This window comes from Epinephelus fuscoguttatus, linkage group LG7 (genome assembly GCF_011397635.1).
Source record: "Epinephelus fuscoguttatus linkage group LG7, E.fuscoguttatus.final_Chr_v1".
Lineage (NCBI taxonomy): Eukaryota > Metazoa > Chordata > Actinopteri > Perciformes > Serranidae > Epinephelus > Epinephelus fuscoguttatus.
The window spans coordinates 14,340,109-14,366,268 of NC_064758.1; the positions used below are offsets into that span (position 1 = coordinate 14,340,109).

At 44.0% G+C, this 26,160-nt stretch overlaps 1 protein-coding gene across 2 annotated transcripts; it reads right to left on the bottom strand.

Moving 5' to 3' along the window:
• Positions 1-364: 364 nt before the first annotated feature.
• On the bottom strand, positions 365-25,892 carry epha2b (eph receptor A2 b). Of its 2 annotated transcripts, none has more exons than XM_049581048.1 (17): positions 25,735-25,892; positions 24,961-25,040; positions 22,725-23,376; positions 11,319-11,474; positions 9,922-10,281; positions 9,513-9,643; positions 9,231-9,402; positions 9,037-9,136; positions 8,284-8,339; positions 8,054-8,179; positions 7,151-7,348; positions 6,970-7,031; positions 6,246-6,455; positions 5,987-6,136; positions 5,703-5,896; positions 3,953-4,108; positions 365-2,487 (listed from the first exon to the last, which is right to left on the bottom strand). In XM_049581048.1, exons 1-17 carry the CDS (start codon positions 25,817-25,819, stop codon positions 2,379-2,381), a joined length of 2,997 nt encoding a protein of 998 aa, XP_049437005.1. In that variant the 5' UTR covers positions 25,820-25,892; the 3' UTR covers positions 365-2,378. The 2 variants fall into 2 exon arrangements, with proteins under 2 accessions (XP_049437005.1, XP_049437006.1); XM_049581049.1 differs by having other exon boundaries at positions 366-2,487; positions 7,163-7,348.
• Positions 25,893-26,160: the final 268 nt, after the last annotated feature.

Sequence of the window (26,160 nt, forward strand, 5' to 3'; positions counted from 1 at the left end):
AGGTCATTTGTAGCTGCCGATGCTGTGCTTAAAGGAGTATCAATTGCATAACATGGAAATTCTCAGGAAAAGTACATCAAATTTGAAAAAAAAAAAAAAAAAAAAGTACTTAAGTAAATGTACTTAGTTACATTCCACCACTGCCGGACCTCCGTTTCCCCCCTGTAGATGATGAAGCACGCAAGTGCTTATTACAGGTTCTACCTTGGAATTAAAACCATCCAGCAGAATTATAAGGATATCCAGGTGGAAGTATAAACATCCTGGCACCGTCTAAAACAAGCAAAGCATTCCTCTGCTCTGTTTTGCATCAATCATACAGCAGGCGTTTGCCAAATTCAATTTAGGACTTTATTGCTCCACAAAGGCGATCTCAGGATGGCAGTAATAATTCAAGAATTAAAAAAAGGAACATTAGGGCTTTTACTTTTTTTTATTGAGAATGAGAGCACAACCTTCAATTATAGTCCCAGCTCAGTGTTTATCAGCATAAATAAATAAAAGTAAAAAATAAATAGGCTATTAAATACAGTATAAAACAACAGGCAAAAAGGAAGGAGTTTGCTTTTTGTTGAAGGAACTCTCAAAAGGTTTGGAAAGGCAGCAAAGGTAGGAGACATCGTTTTGGAAAGTGATGAGCTTAGAAAAATAATCAGTTTGGTGATAGTGAAATCATACAAAATGTACAAAATGTAATTGCAACCAGTAAACCAGAGTAATAACAAAAAACAAAAACAAAAAAAAAATCCCTTTTCCAAAGTTGGATCTATCAGCTACAATAGTATCATGGATACATTTGAAAAACACAGTAAAAATTCAAGTAAAGGAAGGTGTACATCAGTAACACAATGATTTGCAGTCATCAATTAAGAGCACTGGGGAAACTGTCCACTATACACTTCCCACTACAGTGGAGAGCTGCTTCATTAAAACACACAGAAGCAAACTCTCGCTAATGTTCCACAAACAGGCACTTTAAAATGTCTTTGAATGTCTGGAACGAGCTGGGCACTTAATTGTCAAAGCATATAGTTTCATCCGGTCAACATGTTACTCAAACCAACAGAAACATGAATGGATATTTTTATAGCTTCTACAAAACTAAACGAGACAATGAAATTGAAAACCAAACTATTATTAAGTATGAAATCATGTCAACCACAACAAGACTCATCATCATAAAATCTTTTTTTTTTTTTTTTTTTCCTGGGGCTTTTGCATTTTTGGCAAACTTCACCCTCTGCCTCTTCATTACCGGCACGCTAAAAACAGATTGTATTCTAATTAGTTGCATTCACACAATTTATCACTTCGATACAAGAGCGCAGGTTTTGTTTCAACATTTGGGGGGACAAATATTAAAAGGGGGGGTTTGGGGTTCACTGTCATGTCAATGACATCAAAATAAAAGTCCTCCGCTACTTTCACTGGGGAGTCAAATGCGCATTCTAAATAGGGTGACATGCCCCCTTTGTCCCCCCTGAAATCTACGCCCATGCTTCGATACATTTCATTTTTGTTCAGGATTTTGTGTGTAATTGCCCTTTTCTTGCAAGTCTGAGACAAACCAAGACAATAAGATTCTCGATCCAAGTGCTACATTAAACGTTTTAACCCCAGTGTTTTGGGTAGTCTGTACACAAAGAGTACCTCACATATATGCTCTCTCTTTTTATTCATATAACATTACTTATATGATTATAGCTTAATTCCTGCAGCCAGCAGAAGGCCAGTAACAACACCAGGTCTGTCTGTGTTTATACACCTAAGCAACACCATCTCTTTAACTCTGGGCCAGCTCAAGCTCATTTCAGCCCTCTCGAAAACATTCCATCCTCATCGGTCTGACAGGAAATGGACCAAAGTGCCAATTAAAGGGAAACGCTGTGACATCAGCACCAACCACAACCTGAGCCAGGCCCCGACTCCACTGCTCCCACACTATCACACTTACTGTTCTTCCCTTGTTTGTTTGATACCACATGCAACAAGCTCAGGGTAAACTGAAGCCGTTCCCAGAACTGGATTGATTGTTGATTTTTATAAAGCAGGAATGCAAAATGAAGGGGATAAAAAATAAATGCATGAGCAATGAAATGTAACTGTACAAAAGGCATGGATAATAAAAATAGATATCTAAATATACAGAGTCTACTTGATACATCTATTGTTGTATATTTGCTTGTTTCCCGTGTGGATAAGATGAAGAAATCAAAAATGTACAGTAAGTCAGTCTGATTCAGTCGGCCGCAAAGGATGGCGCTGTTTTCTTGGTCCTGCCGATCCAAGGCCGTCCCTGCAGTTTTACCCCAGCTTAGGTTGGAGTCCAAAGGGCTGCCGGCTTCAGTGCCCGAATTTAATTCCCTTCGTTGTCAGGATCACACTGCAAAGACGCTCAGGGTGCTGGTCTGGTCCTTTAAACCCAAAATGCTGTAAGCAATTCTTTTCAAATGGCCAGGAAGCCTCACCCCAATGTTCTTAATATCCCTGTGAAAGAAAGAGACATGACAGAGTGTAAGAGGAGCTGCACATGGACTTAATCTTTGGACTCATTCCAACACTTTTCATGCACATCCTTCCTGCTTTTCAGGCCTTGTAGTAATCACTGACTTATCCAACGTGCTGAAATGCCAGCCTCGACTCCATTCACTTCTAGCGTTGTCACTGAACCAGTAGAGCAAGGTGGGGTGTGTTCCAAGTTAGTAATCTGCCGAGGTTTCAATTTATCTTCGACATTAAAGGATAATAACTGAGGGTTTCGCTCTTCACAGGCACATGATGCAAACCTGCAAAAGCTCTGAAACACAGCAGCCCAAAGTCAAAGCCTTAATTACAGCCTTAATTACTTAACGAGGATTCTCCCTGTTGACCATGAATCACTTGTCTGGCAAGCAGAGGGTGGGTCGTAAATAACTGCTGGTTTTCCAAGAGTGCTACCAGATGCCCTGCGATGGAAACATGGGGCCATGAAATCACACCATTCTGTATGACAAATACTTCAAAAGGGTTTGTCGTCTGCTGAACTGAGATATGTATAACTTGGCAGAGGAAAGGGGGGGGGGGTCCTACTAGCTGGTCATGCAGTTAGGAAAAGCTCTGGCCCTCATTATTGCCCCCAAACAACCTCATATAATGTGCTTCACTAGGCCTTTTTTTCCAAAAGGTTGAGTCCATTCCATTAAATTGCACCCTTAGTGCTCCTACACATCTGAGAAGATCCAGTTTCCTTGAAGTACCCTGTGATAAGTTCATGGGGGACATTCTGAGCGCACCTCTTCAATCTTTCTAGAAGTACAAATGTACCGACTACGGGGCTTCAAATCTCATCCATCTATTTCAGTTCCTTAATCTCCCCTAGCTGCCCCTGCTCCACAGGCTATTCTCTCCTCTTCCCCCCCTCCTTTAATGTCGAAGAAGCCACAAAAGGCCTTTGCCCTTAACAGGCAAAACTGGTGGTTTTTCAGGGCTCTAGCAAAAGTGCTGCCCAGGGCAGCTTGTGTGTGTTTGTGAGGGGGGTGCAGGCAGGGATGAGAGAAAGAATGGAGAGAGGAAAGAAGAATAAGGACTGTAGCAACCACAAGCCACCACCACCAGCCTACCACAAATGAGCCCGCTCCTTCTCCCTCTCTCCATTACTTTTTCCATCTAAAACATTTCTCAACTTGTAACTGAGGTTGGAGATTATATTGTGCGCAAACTATTCAGTTGGCTGTTAAAAAGCAACAATTTTAGGAAAACAAATACATAAAATGTGAGGGGGGGGGAGTCCATAATAGAATTCCTCTTGGGAGGAAAAAACATCTTTGTGCAACATGTTGGTTATAGCTCGTGGCATAATGTGACAACAAAATGTCCCTCTTCTCTGCCAAAAACATACTTAACAAGGAAATAAAATAAATACATCAAAACTTGTTATGTGGCGCCACCAAATCTGAAATCATGCCCCACTTACTCATTCTTCATCTGCAGGACCTGCTCCATGGTGACCACCCCAGCGCAGGTGAAGTTCTCACTGTACTGACTCATCTTGATGGATTCCAGCCACTCAGACACCGACCTGAAGGGGGAACCGTCCGAGCCGCTGGTGCTGGGAAGGCGGATGGATATGCTGCAAGCAAAGAAAAGTAGACCCAAATGATAATAATCAACAGGCTTTCCCACAACAAAGGCGTATGACTGAGGACTGTAATTACTGTGCAGGAAACCAGTTGGTGATAAAAACCAGTCAGAGCAGTCAGGGCGAGAGCCGATTAAGATATGAGCGCGACAGCCTTTTGTCCTTTCTCACCGTTTCTGGCTTTAATGCTCCCTCACAAAAGGGAAAATAATGCATTCATGCACACAATCACATACAATAGAGCCGTAAGAGCAGTTAGTAATTCCCTGCCAGGAGTGTACACACGTTTCTTTCATTAGCCTGGCAGGCAAGGTGTCGGTATGTCCTTTTAATGCTTTAAGTAGAACATCTTAAAGCTATTCCCTTTCTCCCCCAAAGTACTCTAAATACCCAGACCATTTTTAACCTGACGTAAATGGAGAGCTGTGGGTTTTAAGTGTTCTGAAGCAGTCTCAAGACTGCTGAGACAAGTCCAAGTCAAGTTTCAAGACCAGGGTGTGGAAGAGACAATACCAGATTACCACAATGTCCCTGGTTTGTATTCAGCCTGCATGCCATACCCCTCTCTCTAATCCCTTGTTTCTTGTCCTTATCTTTACTATCAAATGTCTAAAAATACTTTTCTTAAGAAAAAATGTCCTGTCTAAGTTGTTGAAAGTGTATTTACATAGCTTTAGTCTAACAGAAGTCTTTCTAAAGCTGAGAAAGGTTCTGCTTCTAAGGGAGACCACATGACACTGGGTGCTTATTATCAGGGTTTTATGCCACTTAAAGAAGTATTTCACTGCTGGAAAGATGGTCTTTTCATATTACTGAGCTGTCTTTGCAGTAGAAAGACACAAATACTTTTGACATTGGTGCTACATGAGCAGAGAAAACAGAGAAGAAAAGGCTGTGGCTTTTGCTTTTGCACAAGACTACCAGAGTGCACTACTCTGCACCAGTGGGGTGACATAATGTGAGTTTGGTTGTTTTTCTACAGGAAACAATGTGGAGGCCAGTTGGTAACAAGCAATCTCAAATTACAGTAAAACAGTGAGCTAAAATACGTTTCTGAAAACTTTTTAAGGTGAAAAATAGGCAAAACGGTAACAGAATCTTGGGTCATATTTGATCAGCACCGCCTGATTTTGGTCTGAGTTTGAGACAGAAAAAGAGAGGGGTGGATATCTCTCTCAATCCGCTTAAAATACTCCTTGTGTTCCTGGTGGCATGCATATGAAAATGTACAAGTACAATCTGTACTTTAAGCAACAACCCTAGAGCCGGCAAGAGATGAGCAGGGAGATCTGGCTGCTGGTAAGATGCAGGGAAGTCTACCACAGTACATTTACATATACACATGCTCTCACAATGTTATTATACAAAGCTGGTTGCAAATAAGCAAAGTATCCCTCGAAGTAGATACTAGAACTATCCAGAAAAAAGTGAGAGTAGGAATTTAATTTCATATAAGAAGTGTTGCAAAAGTTCTGCTTACAGGGTTGTTTCTAGGAATTGGTTGCTGATAGTGGCAGCTACTGAAGGGTCAGCACTGGAAAAATATTCATTCAGGCTATTAGTCTGGTGTGTAAATAAATCTTACCGTGGGTCAAAGTCTGCGATGGTCTTCAGGGAGTCTGGGCTCCGCAGCAGCTTGTCCAGCAGGTTGACAATGTCTCCGAAGCGCGGCCTCTTGGAGCGATCCTGGAGCCAGCACTGCAGCATCAGCTGGTAAACGGCTGAGGGACAGTCCATTGGCGCTGGCAGCCTAAAAGCCTCATTGATGGCCTTCATCACCTGCAAGAAGTTTTTAAGGTGACTGATTAGATCTTCTCTCACTTCTCTCACCATAAGAGAAAAGTGCAACCTGTAAACACTGAAACATACCTCATGGTTACTCATGTCCCAGTAAGGCCTCTCGCCAAAGGCCATGACCTCCCACATGACAATGCCAAAACTCCACACATCACTGGCTGAGGTGAACTTCCTGTATGCTATTGCCTCAGGAGCTGTCCAGCGAATGGGGATCTTACCTCCCTGTTCAGGAAAAAAAAGCCTCAAGTTAGTAAGCCCTGCCCTTAGACACATCGTACGACGTGACGGAGGTGAATCTTTTTTGTTAACAGGAAGTCCCATATCTACTTACACTTGTGGTATATGTCCCCTCGGGATCATCCTCCAGCACCCTGGACAGGCCGAAGTCTGACACTTTACATTCCAGGTTGTTGTTGACGAGGATGTTGCGGGCAGCGAGATCGCGGTGGACGTAGCTCATGTCAGAGAGGTACTTCATGCCTGCTGCGATGCCGCGCAGCATGCCTACCAGCTGGAAGGAGGGAAACTCACCATCGTGGTCCTGATGGGAGAAAGCAAACACAGGTTCATGTTAGGGTTGTGACCAAGACAAAAAGAAAGTACAGACTGTATCCTTCTACTTCAAAGTGTGGATCATGCATAGGCTACAAACTCTAACTCAGTAGGTGGTGGTATGCGCCTTTTAAAAGTGGTTTACGATCTGCCAATTAACACAAAAAAAGCACCTTACTAACCAAGACTGCAGCTGCAACAACACTATTTAGGCAGAGCAGCTGATGACTGACTTTTTCACAGAGGGATTTAAGAGTGTGTGTCAAACTGTTTACCCGCCACTGTGGCTGGTCAAATCAAATCAAATTCGCCTAAAGCTGGCCAGTGGCAGGTGTTAAAGTCCAACCCTGAGTACAGTAAATGATAAAACAGGCATCATGGCCCAGAAGTAGATCTAGATATAGACCCACTTTTTCAGTTATCCAATATTGTGTATGCTCATTTTGCTCAATAGTCATAGTAGAGACATTTCCACTGGCAAAAATGGTATGTGGTGGACTTACCTTAAGGTACCTGTCCAGTGCTCCATTCTCCATGTATTCAGTCACAATCATGGCATGTTTGACTGCACACACAGAAAAAAAAAAGAACAGAACACATCATGTTCCCGCACTGGCCCAAGCAGGTGAAAAAAATGTAAGAAAAAAAACAAAAAGAAAAAAAAAAATACGTCATATAACTCACAGAAATCCTTACATTTGGTGACCACTCCTTCCAAGCGAATGATGTTTTGGTGGGAGAACTGGCCCATGATGGAGGCCTCGCTTAGGAAATCCTGCCTCTGCTTTTCTGTGTAACCTGGCTTCAGTGTCTTGATAGCCACTGCCACGTCTTTCCTCCCCGGGACCTTCAGAATGCCACGATACACCTCACCGAACTCCCCTGCAGGAAAACAACATCAACGGGATGATTGATTTAGGAGAGAGATATCAGGTTAATGTGCGTTTGATGTGTCATCTCGGATTTCACGCTGCAGGGGTTGCTGTGCAATAGAGTTGAAATAAGGAAGTCTCTGCGGCTGTTTTGCCCGAGGCACTTTCACAGAGGTGTGTTCTGGCTGGGTGTTGAGAAAGAGATGACTATATGTTGTATAATTGGTGGATGGCCTGTGGTGTGGAAGCATGGGAATCAGCTGTCACGTGAGAAGAAAAGGTGGGGGCACGGTCGTGGGAACTTGGGAGGGGGTGTATGTTCAAAAAAGAGTATTGGTTCAAAGGGTAAAGGTGATTGCACTTGAATAAACCTATAACGAATGAAATATCTGGGTAGGGCCGGCCCTGGAAGGTGCTCTGATATCCTTCCAAAATACTGTTTCTGCAACACTTTCTTTGTGTAATTGTTCATGTCAACTCGAGCCAAAACACATAGATCCCACAGCCAAGAGTTGCCTCACAACAAAATGTCTCAACTTGTTGTGTGAGAACGCAGCCAGATAGATGTTAATCTCACTAAAGTAACCACTGTCAGTCAGCCTGCTAAGCTGTGGAAAATGCACAATATAAACAACGAATTTGGGGATTGGAAAAATCTTTCAACATCTCCGAGTTAAGCCCCACAGCAGATTGTCTCAACAGGGATGTCACTCACCAGCTCCAATGACTTTCTGTTTGGTTATGTGGCTGGGGTGGATTTCAGTGGCAAACTTCAGGACTGCTATGTTGGGGTCCTCGTATGTATGTGGATCCACGTAGGTCTTCAGAGGCTTTAATTGCTCTGTGAGGAAAATAAAACAAACAAGAAATCTTTGTATGTTAATTAATTCATGATATAAATCAAATAAAGTGAGATAACGAGATGAGAGAGATTTTTTTGTCTACCTGAGCTGGCGAAGTAGGTGTCCTCTGGTCCTTGTCTGGTGTGGGAGTTTCTTTTCCTGGATGAAAAGATAAAACCCATCTGCAAATTAATATCCCACTTTCAAAGAACAAATGGACATTTGTCTTTATATCATTTGCCTGCTTTAATATCAATAGCACATAGCAACCTTTGTGAGCATTTTTCAAGACGTTCTAAGGCTTTCAAAAGGATTCCGACACTGGTGCAATTCGTCCATTCATACAGAGGCGGCCCTTTGATAAAGGCTGACGATAGACTGTGTTTGCCGAGTTGATTTAAAGACTGAAAGACAGACAAGCAGGCGGGAGGGAGGTGGACAGAAGGGCTACAGTCTGCTACAGTACAGGCCCAGGTCACCTTTACAAAGTGCCTGCGGTCTGGTACAGAAAGAACTAAGCGCCTCTTATCACCAACAATGTACCACCCCGGACCAATTTCCTTTCAAAGGCCTCAACACTCACTGGAATATAACCATTGAGCAATGACAAGGCGCATTCAACGCAAATTCTTCCCCAGTGAGTGCTGGGACACAGATCCAGATAAAGAGAAAGAGAAAGTTGGCTAAAGGAAGACAGAAAGAGAGAGGTGAGGAGAGAGTGAATGCAAAGGCCATTTGGAGGCCCCACAAAGGAGAGGCAGAAGAATGAGAGAGGAAGCCAGTGAAGGAGGGTGCATTCTGACTGATTAACAGGACAGAAAGACTGAGAAAGCAGCAGAGGGGGGTGGTTACTGACCGTCTGCGTAGGAACAGGACCACGGCCACTATGAACAACATGGCCGCGCCTCCAACTGCTGCGCCGAAGATGACTGCCGTGTTGTTTTGAGTAAGGCGTCCTGGAAAAGTAAAGAAAACTTAGATGCACATCAGAAAAATCCCACTCTTGAACAAAGCTCATGAAACTTCCTTCATGGTGGTTCACTTCTGTACCTTCAGATGAGGTCTCAAATTGTTCCTCCATGCTGGAGCCTCCAGGGCTGCCATCGCTTCCAAGGGCCTGCACCCTGAAGAGGTAAGCCGTGCCTGGGGTCAAATCGTTGATATGCACAAAATTCTTCTCCAGTATGAGCACGATGTAGGTAGTCACATCCAGGTTATCATCCTGTGGAAAGGAGGTCAAAATCAAATATCTTAGGAGCAGCTTTAAACTTGCCCTGTGGTAAATGTTCTGTAATTTCAACACATAGCAGTATATCAACAAGAGTGACGCACCTTCTTGCGGTAGGTAAGTTCATAGCGGATGGGCCGGGATTGGATCCGTGGTCTGGGGGATACATCCCAGGAAAGGGACAAGCTGGTGGAGGTCCTCTCAACCAGTCGCATCGTGGTAATCTTGGGGGGCTCTGAAGACAGAGGGTGGAGAATATGTCATCTTTGGGATTTGAAAACCTCATAAAGCACCAAAAATCCTGCTGCGCTCTCCACTGATTACCTGACAGTTCATTAGCAAGAACCACACAAGAGTATGATTTCTTTAAGGTAAGCTAAGTTAACTAGTTCATTTTATCTCACTCCTGCAGCCCACTTTGACTGGCAGAGCTGTCACTGCCTCACAGATAGCATCTGTCATTACTGCAGCACAGATAGCATCACTCCACTGCCTCATATCAGCAGCACTCACCTGTGTAGTGCAGCGATGTAGTCAGAGTGTTGGTGGATGGTGGTCTAAAAACCCGCGGTGTCGCCTGACTGGCAAACATCGACACGCCGCTGTGTGCCTCCACATTGAAGGTGTAGTTGAGGTGAGCATCCAACTCACTCACTGAAACCTTGGTGTCGGTCAGGCCCGTGCTGGCCGGCTCGTAGCGGATTTTCTCTCCACAGGGCTGGCACACACTGCCCTCGCATCGCTGGCATTCAACGCTGTAGGTGATGTCAGTTCGACCTCCAGTGTCTTCAGGCGGGCTCCAGGAGAGGAGGAGTTTTCCTGCGGAGAGCTGGGTGGTGATGGCCACAAGGTCTCGTGGGGCAGAGGGAAGGCCTGGTAAACACAGATTGGTATAGGATATGGGATGTTAGCAGGGAAGAAGAGAACCATGGGAAGCAAAATGTGGGGGATTTCCTTCTGACATGACAGTAATATTAGAAGGTCTAAAATTCAGGATTATGATTATCTATTTAAACCACGTAGTTAAGTGTGCAGAGGAAGTGCAACAAGCAAAGAATATCTAATCCCTGCACATCATGTAAGGTTAAAACCACAGCCTGTAAAAAATAATGGACATAGCCACCGTGACATCACCCATTGGTTTGTGGACTCTGGTTTTGAAGCCTTCAGTTTGGCATTTTGGCCGTCACCATCTTAGATTTTTGGAACCAGAAGTGACCACATTTGGACGAGAGAGTGAAACTAACCCTAATGCTAGCTGCTAGCTTGGTTAGCATGGTGCATTTACAGTCTATAGTTAACTGTATTAATTATAATGCTAATTTTCACTAGCTAAAAATAAGCTTAAAATAAAATGTCCATCCCAGAAAAACTGAATATCCGCCACCTAAGAGGGTCTTACAGAAGATCCAAATTTTAGACAACCAAAACAATTACTTTTTGAGGACTGAAAAAACACTGAAATACAACAGCCATGGCTGAATCTGGGGTTATGCCATGGATACGATACACAACCAACGTTGTTGCCATGGTAGCAACCTGTCAACAGATTGCACTGTCCTGTTGGCCTGTGGCCATGCCCTTAATTATGCCGAATTTTTTAGCCTCAATTTAAACCACCCGTACAGTTGTCATAAACAGGGAAATTAGCTGTAGAGATCAAAGCAGTTTTTTTTTTTACCAGGCTGTTAACATGTTTATTTATGCTATAAATTTAAGGCATTTTTGGGGTCTGTGGGTATTGACTCACTTTTGGAGCCAGCCTCAGTGAGCAGTTTTTTGGCACTTCTGTATTGGCTTCATTTTCAGCCCCAGAGGTTGTTGCTTGGTTATTTTGTAGCTCACAGGCAGCAAATGTGTCCAACGTTCTTATTGCAAGGTTCTCATGAGAGACCAAAGCAACTCATTACCTGAGCAGGGTCCAGTAGGGGGGTCAGTTGGGGCCCGGTAGAAGCCATCCACACAGGGACAAAGAAGAGCACCAGAGTCCAACCTCTGGGTGTTGGCAGGACACTGCTCACACTTGTCACTGGATGCTGCAGCTTTGAAGAAGCCAGGCTGACATTCTGCAAACACAAAAACACATTTGCATCAACAGGTGAATGAGGACAATAGTGACTTCAGGCAAAATCCTATACAAGACAGCACATAGCCAGTTCCTCCAGATCATTCAAACCTCTTTGAACGATCAGAAATGGTGTGAACTTTTCTCCTTGCGTGTAGCACAACAAGGTTGAGTGGACACGTTGTTATGTTAAGGCGAAAGGTCAGATTTGACTGAGATACATGAGGGAAAACAGGACTCTGTGCAGTGTTGACTCTGCTCATTAAAACACTGTCCATTCCAGCTAAGACGTTGTTCACATGAACCCAACCCTGCAACAGAAACACAGACTCCCTGCCTAGCCGACACTCCTTCTCTTTACTGTTTAAACCACCAACCCCCCTCTGAAGCTGCTTTCCTACTGTCTCTCTCTCTCTCAACAAACACAACCAGTCATCCCACATTCCACGACAGTAAGTCAGTCTTCAGTGCTCTGAATTAAAGGCAACAAAAATCAGGAAAGCGCCAAGAAATAGAAGCTAAGTAGTCAAAAGCACAGCATCCGTTTGTGCTCAACTGTCCATTACGTATTTTTTTTCTTTCAGAGAACCACATGCAGACTTTTGAAACTGTATCGCCTGTATAAGATGACACCTAATTTCACACGTCTGACTTGGAATAAAGCAATCCAGGTAGAGGATCCAGCTGTGCATAGCGGTGGTGAAATATGAACTTAATACGGTGTGAAATTTTGGAGAGAGCACGCCATAAAGGAGAGTGAAAATGAGACGGCCCCCCTTTGACTCTGCAAGAGCATTCCAACGACTGCTGCTCATGTCCTCACACCATCACACATTCATCCACACACACACACACACACACACACACACACTAACACATTCATGTGTGCACAACACACATGCACCCACACCCATTTGTATGCACAAAATACACATACATGTATGCAAAGCACACCCGTGGACACATGGGTAAATCTGACATCAGAAGAGGGATTATGTCCACTGCCTGTCACCTGTTCATGTCCCTCTGCTAAGTCAATTCAGCCACACACACACACACACACACACATACATACATTTATACATGCACACACACATTTCCTTCCTTCCTTGCAAGACGTTTGCCCGGAGCGTTTAAATAGCTCATGACAGATGTCATGAGATGTTGACAATGCAAATGAGAGCCTAGATGTGGACCAAAGGACAACAGAAGAAGAAAGATGCAAGAGAGAAAAGAAAACAGACAGAAATGAAGACAAGTATAACAACAGAGAGACAATGTAGAAAGGGGACCGAATGAAGCATGCGTGAGAGACTGAGGCTCATGCCAGTGACCGAGGCACACACACAGTTTCGATGTCAGATTCCAACAGAGACGAATTGAAAAGCAGAACCAAGGACAAAGACGATATCAGATTCACTCAGAGATACTGTCTCTGTCTATGGCTGCTTTACTCTGCGGTTCACTTGAATGAAGTTCATTTGGAAGCTTCAAGTGACCACACACAAGACGGAAAGCGCACGGCTCCCGCTCCATTTAAGTCATATCAGGGGGATTTACTCTACTGACCACTAGTTTCGCTTCGACTCCATTCAGCGTTTTCTATCATTGCGGTTCACCGAGTTGCGGCCGAGCTGCTGTGAAGAGGTGTGTATTAACTGAAGAGCATGACAACAATGGTGAAGGGAAACATACTCAGCACGAGAAGAATTTGTAAGTTTGTCCAATAGCCTCACATGTTACTCAATACTCCCCTCAAGACAGTATCTCCTCTCTGTCTTGGCCAGCTGTTTCACTAACAGCCGCTGCTACTCATTAACGCGAACCAGGCAAGGTCGGGGCGAGGCAGGAGAGAGGTGCTATGAGGAACAGAAGGTTCAAGAAAGAAAGAGAGGAATACTGTATCCTGCTGAGGACTGAAGAAAAGAGAGGAGAAAGAAAAGAGACAGGCCAGGGCGAACTCTTCCATTGAGAAGAGGGAACAGCTGCTGCCTCAAACCCCGATTCATACCCCTACCTCTCCTCCTCGTAATCCCCAAATTCCTTCCTCCCCTCCTTTCTCTCCTCCCAGTCCTCACTAAAAAGGCTCCCAGCTAACCCATTAACATTGCTATTCACCACTGACCAGCAGGCAAGGAGAATGCCATGCCATTCAAGTGCTGAAAGAAAAAACATACACACACACAAGCATTGCAGATGGGAATAGCCGAAATGCCACATGGCAACTGAATAGAGGAGGACTAGCCTCTTTTTGGCGCTACAGTGCAAGCTGCAATGCATCGTGGTCAGGTCTGCGGAGATGATGGCCTTACACTGTGAGCCGCCTCTATAATCAAGTTGCATTCCAGTGCACACCACCCAACAGGAGGCCTGTAGCAGAGCGCCTTCACTGCAGCTTCAGTTTTTAGGGCCAGTTCTCCATTATGAAGGTGAATGAGTTTGTGTTTCTTCAATATATGAGTCGCAAAGACAGTAAATGAGACTAGATGACGCTCTGCTGAGGTATTTAACAAGAAGATTCCTCGACAAAAGAGCAAAGTCCGGTAAGAGGAAACTTCTTGGTTCCACAGAGAAGGTGGAGGGGGGGGCTATGAATTGTTGCTGGACACAACAGGAAGCAGGAAGTATGAGGCTGATGCAGCCTTCCTTCCTAAAGCAGCCAATCAAAGCATGGAAACACGGGGGAGCGTGACCAAATGAAGAACCTGTGCAGAGAGTACCATAGACCTGAGACAGAATAATAACCAAAAAGGAAGCCAAAATGTGTTGACTCGACATGAACGTGGGCACTAAACCCGAGGAGGGGGGGCTCCCAGGTTGAGCGCTTTCCCTCTCATAAACAAAAGTCTCTCAGCCTCCTCTGACTTGAAACATCTGACAAACTTAGACCGGCCATTTCTTTCCTCCCTTTTGCTAGTGAGCAAGGACTGTTTGTCATTTGAGAGGCCCCATGCGCCTTGAGTGGCTCTGTGTTTGTTTATGGAGAGCGAGTGCAGGGGCCTGTTACATACTGGGAGCCCGAGTGGCACTGGAGTGGGAGCCCCCAAGAGCCCCCCTCCCAGTTTTGTCGGCAGAAGTTGAGATGGATGAGATGGTGACAGTGATGAATGCATGGTTGGATAGATGGATGAATGGGTAACATGGTGGCTTGACAACAGCAATCGCCCTCAGGACTGGAGGAGTAAGTGGTAGGGGGCCCCCACAATCGAGTCCGGCGCTGGGCTTTTAAAAGGCAGAAAGGTCATGTCTGCCTAAGGGTAGTTGTGAGTTAAACTGCGCATGGCTTACAGGGAGTCAGTGGCCAAGTAAAACAAACACATGTTCGCAGTGAGAAGGAGGAGGTGGAGGTGGAGGAGGGAGAAAGAGTTTCAGCAGCAGCCAGTGGCTTGCCTCATGAGGAGGGAGGTTAAATACAGAAGTATGGCCAGCGAACAAAAAAACAACTTGGAAAAACAAATCCATAAGAAATAAATACAATGTCTAAATCTTTATCAGAGCAGCCCCCAAAAATATATATCTAGAGGCAAGCGAGTCCACGCTTTGTGTGTTCCCTCATTCTGTTTCACCTCTCCTCCCCAGCCCCCCTCCATTTTCATTCCAGAGTTGGTCAGACCCGTAATTGCAATATGTCATGTCATTTTGTTTGTATGCAGGGTGACAACATGTCATTAGCATTTTGGGGGAGTCGGGTTGTGTTGGAACAATGGGGGTCTGTGATGGGGGAGGTGAGCCGGTAACATGAACCAGGGGTCACTGAGGTAGAGGAGGGGAGGGGGAGCACGGGGCAGTAAAGGTGTAGGGCTGATGGAAGTGTGTGCATGTGTGTGGGGGGGTGGCATTAGTCAAAAGGATTAGCTGACCAATGGAGCAGCTGTAAGGGCATTACATCTGTTTTACAATTGCACTCAGGCTTTCATCTGGGGTTGTTAACAAACACAATAAATTCCCTGATCCCCTTTCTCCTCTCACTCCCTCTGTCCACTCAGGCTCACCGACAGGAGGTGGGAGATACAGGGGCTGAAAAGTGGAGTCAAGGAGGCACAAAACATACTCAACATGGTCTAAAGTAAAGTAGATACTTAGAGGAAACCAATCTTGGCTGACATGAAAGTCACAGATAGCTTCCAGAAGCCTCAGTTGGATCGCAGTAATGCTGAACTGAACAAGTTTCTCCACGCTGCTGAAAATCCAGACAGCCAGGTGGCAAACACAACACCACTTTACTACACTAGCCAACAGGTCACACACTGGATGCCGACAGCCGTCTGCTTCCTGGTTAGGGGAAGGGGCCAAAATGGGACCAAATGCACCAATAAACAAAATGACTTATCAGGCAGGACAACAAAATAGAAAGTGGCTGAGCGAGGCCGCTCAGCGTGGAGCGACAATGGAAAGCCCTGAGCCAACGGGTCGGGGAGTCACCCAGGGATTAGGTGACCTCCGGTTTCCGCTGCGGGCTCGTCCTGTTAGCAGTAAAGGGTGGGTGGGTGGTGTGTTGTGCTGAGGGGGGGGGTGACTGACTGACATGGGGGAAGGAAAGTGCTGACCTCACACACCAGCAGTACAATACAATGTGCTTCACATTGCTCTGGACTCCCCCATCACAACACACACATACATGCACACAGCCCCCAGGCTAAGGAATGTCACCAAGAGGAAATATGTCCCAACTTCCCCACCGCAACCAACACACTCACTAGAAAGCCAACAATAGCTGAGGCTCAGTTATTTGACTAATGGCAGGCATTTATAAACTCTATTAGGAGACTGAAGTTAAAACACATTTAATTGTTTAATATTGATATTTGAAGAAGCCAACATCAAGTTAAAGCTGCACTTAGCATTGTTTTTTTTTTAATATTTGCATTAGATCAAATAACTATGTGTAGAAATGGCCCACTGTATATTAGAGATTCCCCTCAGCTGTGTGGAACTGTTAGCTTCTTTTCATGAATTGTGTTGGTTTTCCAGTGTGCAAACTCATTTCTCATCAGCAACATTTGGGTCCTAACACACCAAGCCAATGGTCAGCCGTTGGTCAATGTTGGGCTATCGGTAAGCGTCTGTTGCCCTAGTTTTTGTGGTGTGTCCCGCACCATTGGCACTAGTTTGCCTTTGTCACCTGATTTTTGGCCAATTCAGCATTGAATTGAATCGACGTCAGAGCTGCCGGAGCCCATCAGTGAATGATATTACTCCAATTGGCAGTTCAGCTCAGTGCAGAAGAGAAACGAAATTGAGGAAAATAAACAACCGGCTAAATAGGGCGAGAGATCGAAACAAACTTGTTATACTGAGTAAGATTTTTTTATTACCAGTTTCCCTTTTTGACTAACGGATACAGACTCCTGCCAACCGCTGCTATGGAGTTATATCCTCTTACGCAGGTGCAAAACATATGTGCTTGTTGGCTGTAGTCTTTCTGTTGTGTTCAAGTGGTGCTGTGAAATTTTGTACTAAGACTAAGATTGTCCGTCTTAGCAGCATCAAACATCACATTTTTTTTATCCAATATTCTTGCTATATGCAAGCAAGAAAACTTTCTGTTGGTTCACACTAACAGTCTTCACTATAAATGTTGCACTTAGTGAGTAGTGTAGCCTATCTAAAGGTGACATATCTGTTCTAACAGTTGATACCGAGTGTGATTGACGCACTCTGACACCTCAAAAGCTCAACCATCACACTGATAACACTTAAACCACAACAGTGCGATTTGCTCTAATCCGCATTAAAGAGTCATAGGGGCCACCAGATCTCCTCTTTGTTACATTTCCTGTCATCTAGTTTGCAATAATTGGCAGTATTCTGTTCACTCCAAACGTGGCCCAACAAGACGGTGCATGACACCACTTGAAAGTGCCTTCAGAGTCCCCCCATTATCTAACCAGCTCCCTCAACTTCAGCCCGCTAGGCAGACGTTACCTTGGCAAGAGATCTGAGGAATCCACAAATTCAAAGTAATCAGGGCGGCTTTCGAGAGCAGGGGAAGAAAAAGAGAGGTTATATCCAGCCCGTGCATCTAAATGAGCAGAGTTGACCGATAAGTCGGTGACTTACGACTTTTCTTTTTTTTTTTTTCTGAGACTGGCTAAAGGGATAAAAAGCCAAGGGATTTCGGCAGAGCAGAAAATTTAAATGTTGGCATTATCCTGCAGCATGAGATGATTTCATTATGTGAAATCCCCCATAAGCCAGCCAAATAAAATCCCCGAGATCCTTAGGTGTGGTGCTCTGTTCACGTCTCTGTATACTCCATCAGATAAGCTGAACTTGCACAAGACTCTGGTCTTAAAAGGTTTTGGGTGATTATGATGAACCGGTTGGCTCCAGGTACGAGCAGATTTAAAGGCTACTGGCCATGAAACACTTGATCTAGCTTTCTGTAGGATGTATTTCCAAGTGAACAATCAGTCCAAATCTTAAACTCCATCATAAAGTTCATCAACAAAAAAGCTGACAGCTAAAGTTTACATTTCACCTCCACTAAATGTTTATGCCTTAACCACTATGTGGAGAGGCCCAGTTGTTTTTGTTCCCTCTCCACTAAAAACTCTCCGATTGGCAGCATTGTTCAAATTTAGCCTCTATTTATCTTTACGAGTCAGTCGTGGAGAAATGTATTTACCAGTGAGAAAGCAGAGAGCCGTACACAGTCTAAATAGTTCCATCAAGGCCGTGTGAAACGGGATGTTTAAACTCTATTGGTGTCATATTCATGACCTGCACAGCAGCCAAAAACAACAGTCGCTCTGTGATTTCACAGACAACAAGAACACAACACACGAATGTAAAACTTTTTGTTTGTCAGTTTGTTTTACTTGGGACAGCTCGAGCAGCAGTGTCCATCTGAGTAAATTGCATTAATGGCTGTAAAATTGTGACAGGAATTGTGTGTTGAGATAAGAAAGTATCAAATAAATAGAAGACGAGAGGCGGAAAATTGAGGCTAAAATAGAAAGGCTCTTCAGGGACAGGCAGGATGTGGGGAGAGAGGTAGAGGACGGCAAAGGAGATTGCACAAAGGCAAAAAAGCACGCAGAACCAGTAGTTACTTCACTTAAAAAGCACAAACACACCCAAGTCAATTACTACCCATACAAATCACTCACCACAGCGCACAGTCACACAACTACAACTTAGTCACCAACTGTTTGTTACATCAGCTGAGGATGAGTTTGGAGACACGGACGGAGAGGAAAGGAGGGGAAGAGAGTAAATGGTTTACTGGAACCTTTCTGGCAAGAGGAATAATAACTTTACTGGAACTCAGTGGACAGTTGTTCCGCCGAGATGCCATTTTTCACCAAGACACGAAAACTGCTCTCAGCAGTCCAAATATGTCACACTGTGTCTCCCATTTTATATACGACCTTATGGAAACCCTGATGCAGGATTAAGCCTTATTAGCTGAGGCTTTAGTGCGGCTGATGAGGTGTGGACCTGGACGGTTAAACACAATCCTGAGGACCAGCCAGGGCAGCCCGTGGTCCTTTGTGGGGTGACACACAGTATGCAGTTCTATTGTGCCAGGGAGGATTATGGGTAAGGAAGGGCGTGATAGGCAACGGAGGAAAACTGTGTCAGTGTCAACAGTGAGTCACAAGTGGAAACCCACAGCGCTGCTGTCCATTTAAAAGCCAACCACTTAATTGGGAAAAAGTTAAGTTTTTTTTCCAGAATTAAAAAAAGACTGTTTATTTTCTCGCTAAGGAAATTAAAGGCACGGCATCTTGATCTAAAACAGGTGCCACATGAAATGAATTATCCAGCTGCTCCCACCATATTAGTTTATTGTTATTTACTGAATATAACTTTACAGAAAATGGCTTCATACATTTACTCAAGCACTGCGCTTATGTACAGTTTTAAGGTACTTGTAGTTTGTATTTTATGCTGCTATGTGATCCTACTGTACATTTCAGTTAATATTTTTAATAATATAGTTACTACTCAGATTAAAGTTTTTCAGACAAATTCATTCCTATTTTTTATGTTGCATTTTTATGTTGCATTGGAATGTAAATAACCAGTAAGCTTCTTAAATGTGGACTGATGTGGACTTTTGGGTTGCTGGTCGAATAAAACATGGCATTTGAAGATGCCATCTTGGCGTCTGACATGTTTCTTATGACATTTTATTGACAAAATTGTTCATTGATTAATCGAGATAATAACAGGCAGATTAATCCATCATTCAAATAATTATCAGTTATACAAAATTGCGTAATCAGCCAGCTACAACATTAAAATGTAGTTTACATTTCAATTCTTCAGCAATAATAATCCAGTAATTTCTGAATAAATTTACAATTATAATGCTCCCATTAGAGTTTTCCTGTATAATGAGTGTTTTTTCTTTCATTACTTTAAGTGTAAATATTTATAACACTTCTGTACTTCACACTAAAGTAACATTTTGAATGTGGTACTTTTACTGGTAATGATATATATATTTTTTTTGTTAGGTAAAAGATTTGAGTGCTTCTTTAACCAGAGAGTTTCTTTAAATCATTGCTGCATTTCATTAGAATATTTAAAAATAAGAGTGATAATACTTGTTTTAGTGCTGCACACTTGGTACAACAGTAAGAGAGGGTGCAGAAGAAGAAAAGCAAATAAACAAAAATAGAACTTAAACAAGACAGTCATTGATTTAAGGGAAAACACAGAGACGTCTTCATCAGGCCTTCATCGGTATTGTGTGGACTGGACATAAATCCTGGGAGCAGCTTTCACTGTGCTTACTCTATTTCTGATTCATTTATAATTGATGCTCATGTATTTTGAGAGCCAAAATAATTCTCTTTTATAGAAGTCTGTAATGCGTTCATAAAAAAACACAAGCCCGTTTTGTGTCTCGTTGCTGCTGGCTGATATGATTTATAACCAGTTCATAAAAGCTTTTACATTTGCTGCTCTAAACACTGTGGTAGGTTTGTGCAGCACAGGAAGTGATGCGTTTTATCTTTAGAGTTTGTTTGTCCAAAAGACGGACTCTGTATTTAACATGAGCAATGACGGCCACTGAGAGAGGAGCACCACACACCACCTACAGAAACCTCAAAGGGAGTTTAAAAGAAAAAAGATCCTAGAAACACAGTTTGACAGACGAGTGATCTCTGAGCCAAAAACACTACAGCAGTGAGCGCTGACGAGGAGACAGAGACACAAACCAGATAAAGTCACAGATTGCTACTTTAACAGGTCCTACGGGGCCGAGGAGTCATAAAACGGAGGGAACACATCACTGAACATGGAAACTTTCAAACCAAAGTATGAAAAAACACCACAATTGAAGTTTTGTGGTTTCTCCCTGAACAGCACGCAGTACAGGAAAGAAGTGGGGAGAATGATTAACTGCGTGTCTGTATGAGATTCCACTTAAGCCCTTCGAACCATTCATCTTGGCCCCGCACTGGAACCCTGTGATTCATTTCCACCTTCATCCACAACTGCCCTCATGCATCTCCGACCTCTCATTTGACTTCATCTCTGTAGTTTTTTTTGTGGGGTTTTCTTTGTTTAGTCATTTTTATGTGAGGGCTTGACCTGGAGCTGCTCTTCCTCCCCCTGGGAATTCCACAGGTCTGGAGTAATGTTGGGAGGCTCCTCCTCAGCAAACTGATCAGGAATGTACCAACCAAGGGGGAGAGGAGGCGGAGGTGGAGGTGGGCTCCTCCGGCCTCACGGGGGGAAACACAGCGCTTCATTGTTCTCCTACCTTTGCATTCCATTCCTCACCTCTCTCTGTTTTAAAATCACACCCCTCCGCTAAACACAACCTCTCTGTTGCTTTTGTATGACTTTTCCTTCACTCCTTCCTGCCTCTCCTCCTACGCCTCCTCCCTAATCATCTTACCTGGCACTTTCCCGCAGCTCAAAATGATGTACTGACAGAAAACTTCAACGCTTTTATCAGTCTGATGCCAATGGGAGGAAAACTAAGTGGGAAAGCAAATCTATTGTAAACAGGCCTCACGTAGATTTACAACTTCAGTCCAAGGTGTGTGTTCCAGAGTGTAATTAAGGGTATTCATACCTGTGTGTGTGTGTGTGTGTGTGTGTGTGTGTGTGTGTGTGTGTGTGTGTGTGTGTGTGTGTGCGTGTGTGTGTGTTTCTAGTTATGTATGTGTGTATGTACAAATGAGAGCTCCAGAAGTGGAGGAGGTGGAGTATTGCTGGGAGTATTTAGGTGCTCTGTCATGGGACAGATCTCAACAGGCCCTTACATGCCAGTCTGTGTTGTATGTTCACATACAGTCACACAATATACCCCAAAGCTGAGGCTCAGTAAATTCATGAAAACAGAGGGGGAAAAGGGGGGAGATGGATGCGAAGACTAGGAGGGCCCCTGTTTTCTGTGATGCTTGACATGAACAAAGTCAGCAAGGCTCAGAAGCTTCCTCCTGCCTCCGCCTCCCTGCCCCCCCCCCAAAGCCACCGGCCTTGAAGATGCTAATCCATCACAGTACAGTAGCCTTCCGGCTTCTTTGATCACCCTCTGTCATTCTGACAGCCCGTCCCACAACAATAAAATCCTTCTTTGCGGGACTAAAACCACAACAGCACCACAGCTACAGAGTCAAAGGACGGAGTTATGGCTGGACCATGTAGCACACCCACGTCAAGATAAGAGAACAGATGATAATGAGAGGGCAGGAAATCACCTGATCCAACAAGCTGTAAGTTATGAACTATGAGAAAGGTGAAGCGTTTGAGCATGACTTGAACATTCATTAAACAACCTTTTAGACATGTGGTTTCAAAGATCAAAATAAAACATAGATTTGAAGTTGGATAGATTTGAAGACGGGGGTGAATCATTTTATAGCACAAGCAAATTATCCAAGTTCGTAGAAACATTTCCATAGAACCGCACCTCTCAGCTGAAACTCAAAAGCACATTTCCAAATTTTATCTGTATCGGCTCAAGGTCAGGGATGATGCTGGGACATGTACCAGTAGGCCTGAGCATTCCTTCCATTGCAGAGGAGCAACGTTAGCCAGGGGGAGAATTCCACTGAACAATGATAATAACACCTATGATAAATATCCGCAGTCTGCCATACGGGCTTGTTTTATAACCTACGGCAATTAAAATAAAAAGTAAATGGTGACTAATGCTGAGTGGTCGTTTTAAAAAAGACAATTCGTGGGAACTGCATTTAGGTGTACACCCAGACAGGGTGAAGTACCTAGGGGCAGAAAGACCTTTCCGAATACCAAAGGTTCATTAGCACGCCCTTACCTTGACACGAATCGTTGACTTCTTCATAACCTGGTTTGCACTGGCACTGTCCAACAGGTACCACCCACTCCCCATCCACAGTGCAGTAGATGCGAGGCAGCTCCTCGCTGACGGCGTTTTCCACGCACTCCCCGTTCACTTCCTTCAGCGCCTGGTTCTCACCACCTCCGGCCACAGTCTCAGGGAATGATGCAAGGCTCTGCACTGTGGCTGGACATGTCTTGTAGTAGACCCTGGTGGAGAGGAGAGCAACGCAGGCTCCGATGTCTTGAAAAGCCAAGTAGAAGCCTTTTCGAGACAGGTTCTCCACCACTCGCGTCTCAGTGTTGATTCGCAGGTCATTTTTGCTGGTGATCTCATCAGGCGCTATGGTGGCCACTTTCCTAAACTGGCCCTTGCGGAAAGTAGTGCCCACGTCTGCATCTGATTCAGATGTGTAGAGGTTGAAGGTTTCCTTGCAGGTCAGCGAGGTGGCATCAAAAGAGTTGCAATCTCGCACGATGAACTGCAGTTCAACAAAAACCCGGGAAGCTGATGGACGCCGCTGAATGAAGGTGGTGCGCAGCCAGTTGTCCTGCTCACGTTCCCCAACATTGCAGACGGAATACGTATAGAATTGAGAGCCATTCAGGGACTTCTGGGTGACCTCCCACTGAAACAGAACCACACAAAACAACAAGGTTAGAGGTACAAACACGGACCCCTGGGGAGCCCCTGCACATGCTGGACTGAACCAAGGCTATAAGGCAGGCAAAAATAAAAAGGGCAAAATAGCACTTCACATTCAACCACTGCAATCTGAACCTGGGTACAAAAACAGAATGAACCCATGGCTCTACACATTGCTAATTACCCCCCCTGAATATTTTAACTATCCTTTAAAACCATAACACATTTCTGCAACATGGAGAACTCCACTTTACGAGCCTTTACAGCATAACAATAGAGAAAACCTCAAAGAATTTGTGTGAGAATGCATTTCTGGCATTGCAAAAATACTAAATTATTTCCACTTCAGTCTTTCACATGCTGTCACTACTGTTGACACCTTCCCCAAACAGCATTGCATCTCGCATACTAAATGCTGCCACAGATATTTTTGAAAAAAGTGATAGCGTGTTTTAGCGTAACCTTGGCTCTTGAGGAACAACTGGCCCCCACAGGGGCAGAGCCTGTGGTTTGCTCTCTGCATGTAGCCACTGTGCTATTAATTAAAGGAATGTGCTTTGTTGGCTGAGTGTGTGGCTTCGCGTATAAACTTGATGTTCAACAGCAGATCTAACACCTCCATTAAACAGCTGGTGAACATTTTTTATAAGGGGCCTTTAAAACTTGAAATAATAATTATCATAAGTGATGGCAGTTACATGAGAAAGTGCGCACAACCCAAAACGTTTCTAACAACCCTCAAGAAAATATAACACCTGATGCTTATTAATGCAAAAGAAGTGAAACTTGGATGTCAAAGTCATTTTTCAAGTGCTGAAACCACCCTCAGAAGTTGGGTGAACCACTGTGAACAGCACGCCTGCACATGCCTTTGAGTCATCAGCACATGAAATGAGACTATTTAGAGTGAATTTGCATGAGCTTGACAGGTCAATTACTTTGAAACCGCAATATAGAAGAAGGCACACATGCCTCCTGTACACTGGCACAGAGACAACCACAGCATTTGGGCGCAGTAATACAGCGATTATCTCGATGCATCTCTAAACGTAGGCATTTTACCCTGGTTTCAGGGAAAGGTAGCGCTGACTGATTGGCTCCATTTAAAACCCCTCCCCCTCTAAAAAGAGGTACCACATGCTGCAAACTTTAAAAGTTAATTGCTCTCTAACATACAATTCTGGAGCTGAAGCCTTGAAACCGCAAGAAGCCACAAGTATTCCCAGTTCAGAGCTAGCAGCTATTCTGTCTGCCTAAGCTTTGGTGCAGCCCAGACATGCTCTGCAGGCAGCTCTTGATAGGATCCTACATCTCCTTCTCATATCCATACCGGAGCAGCCATTAGGCTCAAACTGCCAGATTTTATAGCAGCCTGACATGTATACACACAAGGCCCACCGAACGGCTAACCACACAAGTCAAATGGTCAAATATTTTTGCACCAGAGGCTCTCAGTTTGACTGGGCCCTTCATGTGCATTTTCTCCATGCAGATTTATCCTAAGGCAAATTCCAAGCGGAAACGTGGGAGCTGGAGGAGCTGGAGGAGAAGCTGGAGCGATACTCACCCCAGGCTTGTCTCCCTGATCTAAGGGCCATGTCAGCCAGCCCAGTTCACCTCCTGTTGCCCTCATGTCCAAAAGCACCTCTGTGAGAAACACAAGGAAACTGTCAGTACATGAGAATAAACCTTTGAACTCATCACAAGAAATCATCTGACTTATATTTCTTTACAAAAATAAAAAAGAGACATTTACAATATTGAAACATTTGCAGATGACAGTGATTTTAACTTTTCTGCACAATAATCGCAGAGTTTAAGGGATGTAACTATCAATCTATGTTAATACACCTAACCCTTGTAGTTACACAATAAAGGTTGTACTTGGCAATAACTAGAAATCATCTTTATATACTTAAAGTATATAAATGTCAGTCTAAATGGTGAGCACTGCACACACAATTTAAAAGGCTAATACAAAAAGAAAATTATTACAATATGATCCAAAGTTTTTCTAAAATAAATTGCACTCTCCAGAATTCACCTGCTGTGTTACAAAGACTGAGAGCTGCACACATGCAGTCTTCACCCTCAACTGATTATTACTAATTTAATATGCAACTTCAACGATAAACATGTTTATAACATTTAAGTCTTTCCATAAAATACAGCTTTGAGAGACCATAAGACTGTCACGGGATTAAGAAAGTGTGTTTCCTGGTTTTAAAGTTTCTTTAAGGAGGATCCCCGCATGGCACGCGCGCCACACTTCCATAAACTTTTAAAAAGGTTTATCCTAATTGACTTTTGGCAAATTGTTTTCAAACAAAAAGTCACTCACCTTCTTTAGTCTGTAAAGTAATTAATATGCCGTTAATGAGTACATATGAAAATAATAAAGGTCTGACTCCGGCAGAGAAATCCATTTGGCAAACTTTTCCTTCCTCTCTCTTTCTCTCTCCGCTCCTGGGCTTGGCTGGGACTGAGAGGTGAGCGCTACTCTCTGCAGCTCATTCACAAACGGGCCAGCACGTCACAGACTCCGCCCGCCTGCTGGAATGTGCGTGTGTGTGTGTGTGTGTGTGTGTGTGTGTGTGTGTGTGTGTGTGTGTGTGTTGGGTGTGGATGTGCGTGGGGTGGAGGGGGTGGAGGGGGGCCAGCGGCGCATGAGAAACTTTTGCAACTTTCAGGGACTGTCGGAACTGTCGGAACTTTCGGAATTTGTCGCACATTGGGAAAAGTTGAAACTTCAGCCTGATGCATGTTT

Bases quoted from the DNA above. Each gene is read 5' to 3' on its own strand.
- epha2b (XM_049581048.1), bottom strand. From the start codon at position 25,819: ATGGATTTCTCTGCCGGAGTCAGACCTTTATTATTTTCATATGTACTC. The intron at 8,180-8,283 runs GTAGACAAAAAA...TTTTCCTCACAG, and splicing joins CACCTACTTCGCCAGCTCAG to AGCAATTAAAGCCTCTGAAG. The intron at 6,456-6,969 runs GTAAGTCCACCA...TTCTCCCATCAG, and splicing joins CACTGGACAGGTACCTTAAG to GACCACGATGGTGAGTTTCC.